Source organism: Lytechinus variegatus, chromosome 7 (genome assembly GCF_018143015.1).
Source record: "Lytechinus variegatus isolate NC3 chromosome 7, Lvar_3.0, whole genome shotgun sequence".
Classification (NCBI taxonomy): Eukaryota; Metazoa; Echinodermata; class Echinoidea; order Temnopleuroida; family Toxopneustidae; genus Lytechinus; species Lytechinus variegatus.
The window spans coordinates 14,607,847-14,617,611 of record NC_054746.1 but is presented as its reverse complement, the minus strand read 5'-3'; the positions used below and the strand labels follow the sequence as shown (position 1 = coordinate 14,617,611).

The 9,765-nt window shown below is 33.8% G+C and overlaps 1 protein-coding gene across 1 annotated transcript; it reads left to right on the top strand.

Annotated features, from left to right (window-relative positions):
- Nucleotides 1–587: 587 nt before the first annotated feature.
- Nucleotides 588–4,089, top strand: LOC121418522 (palmitoyltransferase ZDHHC22-like). The gene has a single exon (XM_041612433.1). It carries the CDS (start codon nucleotides 743–745, stop codon nucleotides 1,679–1,681), a length of 939 nt encoding a protein of 312 aa, XP_041468367.1. The 5' UTR covers nucleotides 588–742; the 3' UTR covers nucleotides 1,682–4,089.
- Nucleotides 4,090–9,765: the final 5,676 nt, after the last annotated feature.

Here is a 9,765-nt window from a genome sequence, read left to right as displayed (position 1 = left end):
CACCCCGCGCAAATTGGACTCTAAACACGAAGTGTTGAGGCAAAAAGGACATCCTTTATAAAACATTTTAATTTTGTTTTATCATCCCCGCAAATTCGACCCTAAACACGCAATTGCCCTAGCGAAATAGATACCCTTTTTTCATTAATTTTGTGTTTTTGACACCCTTATCACGTTACGTACGTAACGTGGCCTATCGTGAAAAAGACATCCTTTTTTACGTGTTTTTTTTTTGGTCGCGCATGGTATCCACTCCTCAATGTAAGTGGCCCCCCCCGGGGGACAGTTGAACAAATGGACACACTTGACTCAAACAAAATAATATCTCTTTGGAAGGCACCCCCTTTTCCCCGGTGTATGGAACGCGACATGGTCGATGAAGCAAACAAATGTGCCTTTTCAAGTTTTCATAATAGAGCTTAACAATTAAAGTATTATATTTGAATGAATTCAAATTCAAATTCAAATCATGAATATAATCTTTTAAAGATTGTTGTAGATTATGAATTTCTAGGCCCGATTGATTAGAGTAAAAAATAATGATTATGCCCCCATTCTCAGCTCCGGCACTCGCGGCGTATCATAGAAAATTCGTTAACGGTAAACTCCCCTTGAAAACAGTCAACAACAGAATCACCAAGACCAAGTCCGAGAATTTCTTCTGCTGTTTGCCAGTCTATTCAAGTCAAGAATACCGGACTTTATTCATGAGGATCAGTTACTCACAATTGAAGCGAGGAAAATGGCGAAAATCGAGAGCATTGTGAACACATTTGTGTCAATGATGGAGAATTTGGCGAATCGGATTGTGCCGCTGATTCCTGGCCAGAAACGGATATTGCTCCTCGCCAACAAGAGCGGCGTAGCTTTCTACTTCGTTGTGTCAGTTATTGCGTTCTACGTCAGTACGTTCGTCGTCTTTCCGTTCAACCACAAGATCGAAATGAACGATCCTACCATTGACTCGAATGCATCAACGCCCATTTCAACATGGATCCTGAGTTTTTGCATGGGCAACATGATGCTGAATTATTTGCGAGCAATTTTCAACCCACCATTTTACGATGCAGGGCAACTCAAAGTGCCAACGGCTGAAGGAGGGAAAAATTGGGGATATTGCGTTCCATGTCAGCAGTATGTTCCTCCTCGAGCCCACCATTGTTCCGTCTGTAACCAGTGTGTCCTGAAGCGAGAATCACATTGCTTCTTCTTGGGGAACTGCGTCGGTCACATCAACCATGGATTTTTTGTCGTCTTCCTCTTCTACGTTGCCCTCTCGAGTCTATTCGCACTTCTTCACTTGGGCATGTACTTCCATCATGTCATCGGACCGATCGTTTCCTTGAGTATGCACCATTACCTTGTTCCGGTTGCGACCTATCGATGTTTCATGGGCTATTTCACAGTAACAGACTATCTCATGCTGTTACTATTCTACAACATGCTGATGATTGGTCTTGGCTGCAGCATTCTCTTTTTCCAACAGATCAGCCTTATCCTGCATGGTCAGACGAGTTATGAAGCAGCGAAAAAGGTCAACCTGTATGACAGTGGTGCCCATTTTAATCTTCAGGATGTCTTTGGGAGGTACTGGTGGGTTCGTTTCATCCTACCTATCAAGTTTTCTCAACCAGTGGATGGCATCAAGTGGAGCAGGGTCAAGGATATCAAACGATACTGAAGTTTTTGATAATATAGTTATTCCAGGATGTTCCTTGTTTCTCAAAAAGTCTGGAAACAAACCATAAGCCATCTTGACCATATTTACTGAAGACATTGCTGACTTTCAGACTTTGGACAAGCAAATGAAGATGACTTTCCTGTTCTATTTCTAACTTTGATTTCACTGATTAAGGTTGAGAAGTAAATTTTGTTGATTTAGTCACTTAGTAAGTGACTTACATGTCTTGTCTGCAAAGTATGCTCCGATTTGATGGATATTGTTTTGTAAATTTATACAAAGTAAGAGGTTATTCTCTTTGTAGTATATTTGTAAATGCATTTGTACATGTATCTTGTCTTTCATTCATACAACATTCCTGAAATACTCTAAGCAGTACACCACATTTGTGAGATTTCATAGGTCTCCTGAAAAGTGAAATATAATTAATGGTAAAAATCAAGTGACTGGTGGTGATACAAATTACTATCTAGGGCTTTAATTAATCCAAGGCTGTTGAAGGCCAAGGTTGTGTGGATGCCCTGTTGGCTTGACTTGGTGCACCTGAAGCACCTCCTAATTGGCATTGGAGACATGCCCTTTTTATTTTTCCCATTTGTACAGCAATATAAAAATATGGCCTATAGAAAATTTGGCTTGCCCTAAGTATATCAAATTAGAAGCCCCTGACTTTCCCACATGGTACATTATCCATACCAGTACATTGAAAAGAATGAATATTTATTGACTTTTCATCGTCAGTAAAGAGCAGAAAGGGCCAATGGAATCTGTGAAATTCTACAGATTATGAGAAAATTGCAATTTGACTTGTTTTGATCTTATTTTTTTTATACTTTATAGTACTTGAAATGCAATTCGGGTTGTTTTGCTCTTATTTTATTATACTTTTTACTTGAATATATACACTGTTAAATTCTAAAATTTACATTAAACTTTTCTATCAGATCAGTTTGTACAAGCACACCAGAAGTGCCTGATTTTAAATAAGAATTGGATAGAGCCTTGGATTTCTTTTTCAAAGATGAATTTATCATGTGATGATGGAGTGAATTCAAAATCATGTTATTTTTAGAACAAAATTTTTAAATTCAATGCATCTTGATTTGGAATTTGGAAAAGAAAGATCTTGACATTTAGTTAATTAGATTCAAATGTCAAACAAATTAGTTATGTATGATATTGTTTATACCATGTGTTTTTTTCAATCAGAAATTCAAAAGAGGTTTTGTTAATTCCCGCTAGATTACAATAAATGTTCATTTTCTCAAGGCTGATGATCTATCTAGGTCCATAAATATTTTTAAAACATGATCTGAGCTATAGAATGTGTCATTTATTAATTATACATGTGTACGTGTGATTGAGTGACATGAATGATTAAGCAAAAATATTCAGGGTTTTTGTTGTTTGATGCACTTACAAATTGGGCCATTGTTGCTTATGATATTTGTATCTTTGTGCAATCAATAGGGCCCGAGTCTACATATCTCAATGGTCTTAGGGATAAAGGTATCGATTATCCCATATCAGGTCTACACTATTATTTTCATATGATGTAGACATTAGGCTGTGTTCTTTTTGTGCAATCAAATGACTCTTGCTGCTCATAGTCATCAAATATTATGACTGGAAAAGGAAGAAAAAAAACCTAAAGTAGTTTAAGTACACATATAAATTGACACATGTGGACAGGATGATATCCTCTCAGACACTGTAGTGTTTATTTATATACAGAGTTAGGAAATTTCATCTCAGCTCATGCATGATGTGCACACACTGCACTTTTCTTAAATAGCTTTGTTGATCAAAGGTTTTAGGATATCTTTGTTTACCAAACATCCTTTCTCCTTAGCGTATTTTGTTTCAAATTCTCTGTACTCTAACTGAAAGACAATTTTCATAATACATGTTTTCATGTATCTGGAATAAATGTTTTATCTTTAGAATTTTTGACTTTATTTTCTATCAAAATATTCTTAATTTTTTTGTGACTAATGTCCCATTATTCTACCCATCATTATTTTGGGAACCCTCATCCCCATTCACGATTGTGGGATGGATCTGTAAAATTCACAGATATTTAAAGATGGAAATGCCTTGAAGTGATAATGCATATTTATATACAATTGTTTTGTTTAATCCCTTTTACATAAATATTTTGATATCTAGAATTTTGTATCATCTTTTGTATAGTTGACTACAGTACTTTTTTTGCAGTTTATCCAGTGATTCTATACACTTTGTTATCTACTAACTATAAGTGTTCACAATCTTTTTAATCATAAAAATAGTGACTTTTGATGTTAACTTTTTTCTAATTCTGGTATATCACATATATTTTATGATATGTTTGATGATGACTGATTTTGTGTGTTGAGTGTTAATTAAAGTTTGCTTTGAAAATCTGATATTCGTTTAGTGTGTTATGGTATTACAGGTGAAAATTGGTTTTTAATGTTTTAAACTAAGTTCAGGTAGTTCTGTAAGGATTTCATGATAAAGTCAAAGACGAAGGCCAATTATCATCGTATTTTATTTGATAGAATCATGAAATCTAGGCTGAATAACATACATGCAATGAACACAGGTATGGATATTATTTCAATAAAAGACCTTTCTTACATAGGGGCTACTCCACGGTTACATTTGGAGACACCTTGACTCATACTGGGAGCTGTAACTCCATTATTATTGATAGGAACTAAACATCTCCTTTTCATAACAAAGTACAGTCTGACTATCCTTTGTATAAAAACAAAACTTGGGAAATTTTATTACGCTCCTGGCAAATCTTTGAAATGCGTCGGTTACTCACGTTACATGATTTGGACATGCATAAAATAAAAAGTCGACATAAGTGAAAAGACTCCCCATACAAGGCTTTTATTAAAGTTGAGTATATCCATTTCAAAGAAGTATATTAGGGAGACAAACTATGTATATAAGTAAAAAAAATAAAAAAATAAAAATAAAGAACACATGGTTTTTACTAGGGGTGCAGATAAAGTGGTTACTCACGTTACATTTTGTCCATGTATGGCCAACAACATAAATGTCACTAAAAAATCAATAATGTGTGTAAAATTCATGTTTCTGTTTCTGTAATATGAGTAGGATTTCAGACACCAGTTTATGTTTAAAGTTAACATTTCTGAATAAGTTTCCTCCTCTCTTATACTTATTGGTCAGTTATTGGTAATGTATTCACTAAACTGTACATACGAGATCTGGCTTGGGCTGTGTAAATCAAAAAATGTAAAACCCTCAACATCAATTAAAGAACCAGCTATATTAAGGCAAACACAAAATGTACAGTTCAGATGGGCTATACAGTACAAAGACACATTGAGCTTCCATTTCTTGATACTCCCTGTGTCATTTTAACCTGCATTTTGACTATATTATACAGCAGGATTAGAATGTGTCTGTAAAGTCAAAGTGTCTGCTATTATTAGCAATACACGGTGGATCTAGTTTCTTTGACATGAAGAGTGTCAGTAATATTGATCCTTGCAGAATGACTGTCAAAGTAAAAATTAGTTTACCAATACTTGGACATCAACACTGGTAAATGACGAAAAAGGCTAGAAACTGATCAACCAATCACACCATCATATCAGGATTAGAAAAAGAGCAGGTTCTTCAAAGTCAATGCAAATTCTGTTTTCAACCAAAAATCATAAATGTATGATTATATTTAGTTCTGCTGGTCTAAGTACACTTGCTAGGAACACCAAAAAGAGTTTTCATACCAAAATTTGGAACAATTGGAGCTTTATTTGGGGAGTAAGAGGGAAAAGTATGATTTCGCTTACTAATTATGCATAAATTAGCATAATTTCTTAATACCAATTTGAATGAAAAAAATTACTGTATAGTTTTGTAGATTATGTCCAAGACAACCTGTATGCCAATTTTTGACACGATCACACGGCCATTGGCTAAGATCTCAAGGGGGGCATGGGAGCGCCCCCCCCCCCCGGCCATATGATCACTCAAAATACCCCGGCCTAGATAGGGTTACCGTTAAGGGCATTCAATGTATTGTTCAAAACTTTGAGTCTTACTAATGCACTCTTGCATTGTGAATACTTCTACTAGTGTTCAAGGTTGTGTGTGATCGTATGACCACTGATATTTGATGAAAAAAGAGTCATATCAAAGAGGTGTACCGTCATTTTGCTTTTAATTAATAAAAAATAACTTCACAACTCACCATGAGACTTAAAACTTGACATCCCACAGAAAATGTTACCTAACTTCATAATTTTTACTGGTTACTCACATTACAGTTTTTCTTCATCATTTTTATAAAAATTTGTATTTTTTTAATGATTTTGATAGTCATCACCGTGTCAAAGATTGTTTGAAGGAAGAGAATTTAAAATCCCAACAATTAACTGTGAAGAATTTTTCTCTCAGAAAACAAAGTCATTTTTTTGGTTACTCAAGTCACATCACCTGAGCAGGTTGCAATATTTATTTTTGAATGAGTACTACAAATTTACTTGAAAAGCTGTTGTATATTTTAAGTGATTTGACTCTTCTAAACTTCAGAAATATATAAAGTGGAATGATGTTGCAATAGCAAAATGGTAATAAAGCATATTTCATTATTTTTCTTGTATTTTGGTACAGAATGGAAGACACAACTTTTCACAATTTTTTTCCAAAGTATACATATGAAAATAAACTTTTTATTTTTTGTTCCTGAAACTATCATGTATGAAGGACTTGAAGTAATTAAAAATTCAAGAAAATATTGAATTTGAATTTTTAAGCTCGGGTCCACCAACCTATGGAATTGCCCTTCGGGATTCCATGTTTATTTCACTCATTTTTCCCCCTCCAGCCATTACACATTTTTTTACCACAATCATTTTGCACATATTATTTCTGCATACATGTACAAACACCTGAGTTGTCTTTTTATTGGATGTTGCTAACTTATTTGAGATTGATTGTTCCAACTGGCATTAATGTTTAATGCACTTGTGCTATTTGATTAGGGAACCAGTCTTAAAGCCTTGATAAGATGTCACAAGACATGAATTATGACATGCACAGCAACAAAGTGAGACTAATACCCCCCCTTACACTTATCATTAGTGTTGGTAAATCCCAAAGTTCCAATGTCCTGGGGTGGTATTCTGAAAACGTTCTTATCTTTATCTTATCTCATTGAGATAAGAAGATGCTAAAATCATTGCAAATTGGTATTCTGAAAATCTTCTTAATGCATTCTTATCTCTGTAAGGACTGCCTCCTTATCTTCTACACGCCCATTTTTAGGATCGATACTACCAATCAAAATGCACTTTATATTGTCAGTCTAACCAATAGAAGTGTTCCTTATATCAAGAGATCTCATGGGCACTGCGCATACACTGTTTCTGGCGCGTTGCACGAAATAGGCATTTTATACGCAATGACTGATAATTATTTCGAGACATGTGCACAAAATAGATAAAGAAAGAAAAAAGGAAGGAAGGACGGAAGGAAGCCGGAAGGAAAGAAAGAAGGAATAAAAAATGTAAAATGTGAAGGAAGATAGAAAAAAGGAAAATGAAACAAAGAGAAAGAAAGAAAAATATAAGAGACAAAAGATGAAAGAGAAATTAAAGAAAAAATAAAGACTAAAGAAAGAAATCAAGAGAAAGGTCAATTCAATTAAGAAATTAATAGAAGAAAATAGAAGAAAGAAGGTAGAGAAAGAATAAATAAAGAACGAACAAAAAAGACTGAGCGAAATAAGATTTAAAACAGAAGAGTGAAAGAAAGAAAAAAATAAAGACATGCACAAAGTGACAGAAAATAGAAAAAAAAGAACCAAACATTATAATAAAAGAAAGATATTAAAGAAAATAATAAAAATTAAGGGAAGGAACAAAGAAAGAAAAAGGAAAATATCAAACAAATATAGAGACAAAAGAATGAATGAAAGAAAATAAAGGAAGAAAAAAATACAAAAAATGAGTGAAGGAAGAAAGAAAAATGGGAAACAAGAAAGAAACAGAAAAGGGGGTGAAAAGCAAAAATAAAGACTAAGTAAAGAAAAAGGAAAAAAAAACAAAAAAGGGAAAATAAAAAAGGAAGATGAAGAATAAATCAAACAAGGCAATATGAAAATAAGAGATTAAAAAATTCAAAATAAAGCAAAAGATATAAATGAAGAATGAAATAAAAGAAGATAGACAGAAAGGAAGGAAAAGTGAAAAAAAATTAAGAAAGAAAAATGATAGAAAAAAAGGGTGAGAAACAAAATAAAGGGTGGATGGAAGAAAGGGTGGAAAGAATACTTATTACCAGTGGCCATCTATTTTGAGCAAGAAAGAATGCGAACATCGTTAGATGTGATAACCCTCTAGCTATCTTAAATATTATCTTAAATATCGTGAAAGATAAGAAAGATAAAAGATAAGAACATTTTCAGAATACCACTTATCTTTATTTTGTTCTTACCTTTTTAGCGCGCTTATGTATTATATGCGCTAGTAATAAATTTATGCGCTCAGCATAGGATGGAAAGCAAGATAAGAAAAAGTTAAGAATGTTTTCGGGATACCAATTTGAGAACGTGACGTAGATAAGAATGTTTTCAGAATACCGCCCCTGGTTTATTATTGGATAATGTGAATGTATATGTCATGGGACAATTAGGTTAAAAATGTGTTTTATTGGATAAATTATGTGACATCAACATTCACTTTGGCAGGTACACAATGAAAATAAAATATATGGGTGCTTTATTAATTTTTTTCTATAATAATCCACTTCTAATAAAAGCATGGATTAGAATGAAATTTTCAGTATATGTCGTAATCAGAATAGCAACATTTAGATCTAATATAGGCTTTAATGTTTTCTTCCACTTTCACTAAACACCACTCAAGTCAGTTTTCATGTTTCTTATCCCTCTCACCAATTGACACTTCTTGCTCATATTCACCTTGGTGTGCTTGTTAAACCATGGTTTATATATCTAAATCTAACTTTGAATAGCCAAATCTGACACTGATCTCAGAAGATTCAGAACAAATATCAGCATTTTTAAAGTCATAAAACATATTGATGAATGATATGTACAATAGTTTCTTGGCTGTTAAAGACAAGAATTGCGATATATACAAGAAACATAACAGAAGTAGTTCATTTGGCTACTCAAAATTACTGCTTTATACTTATACTATGATATAACTTGCCATACCTCTTGTGAATGCTGACTCTTTTTTAATATCTCTTGATTTCCCCATATCAAAACAGAATGCTGCATGAAACTATCAAATTGAGTTCATTCAATAGAACAAGGATTTATTACATTAGTTATTCTTTAACAATATATTATATCAATGCTTTATTCTTTGCACTTAAATCTATTTACATCAAATATAATGTGCACATGTACAACATGTATATTAAGCCATTTTAGTTGTTTCCTACATGAAAGAGCGAAAAGAGGCAAACACATCTGTGGATACCGGGGAGTGTTTCATCAATATTTGTCAGATCTGACAACTTTCCTGGATTCTGATTGGTTGAGAAGCACTGTTACTATGGTAACTGTCGGATAAAACAGGACTTGTCGGATAAAACGTCCAACAAGTCATTTCATGAAATGCTCCCCTGGATCACCTGTTTCTGTGCAAAGATTGGAGAAGAGAGAGGGGGGGGGATACGTGGCAGGGAGGAGAGAATGTGAGGAGAGGGGGAGGAGAGGGCAGGAGAGAGGAAGGGAACAAGAGTGTGGGGGGGGGGGGAAGAAAGAGCATAAAGATAGGAAAAAGAAATGAAAACACAACAAAAATAAAATACAGGTCATTTCCATGAAGCTTGCAAGTCTACAGCACTAGATCACTAATGTATTAAGTTCACATGTCTCATTAATTTCATGTTTTCTAAGCCAAGTAGCCTTCTGAACATACTAATTCCACAGAACCAACCAGAAAAACCAATACATAGAAGCCTATTCTTAATTATACAAAAAACAAAAACACAACAAACAGAAAAACTAAAAGGCCTGAACAAAGAGCACTGAATATCATTCAAATCAATGAATGATAAAAAATATGTATATTTAATAGAAA

Bases quoted from the DNA above. Each gene is read 5' to 3' on its own strand.
- LOC121418522 (XM_041612433.1), top strand. From the start codon at position 743: ATGGCGAAAATCGAGAGCATTGTGAACACATTTGTGTCAATGATGGAG.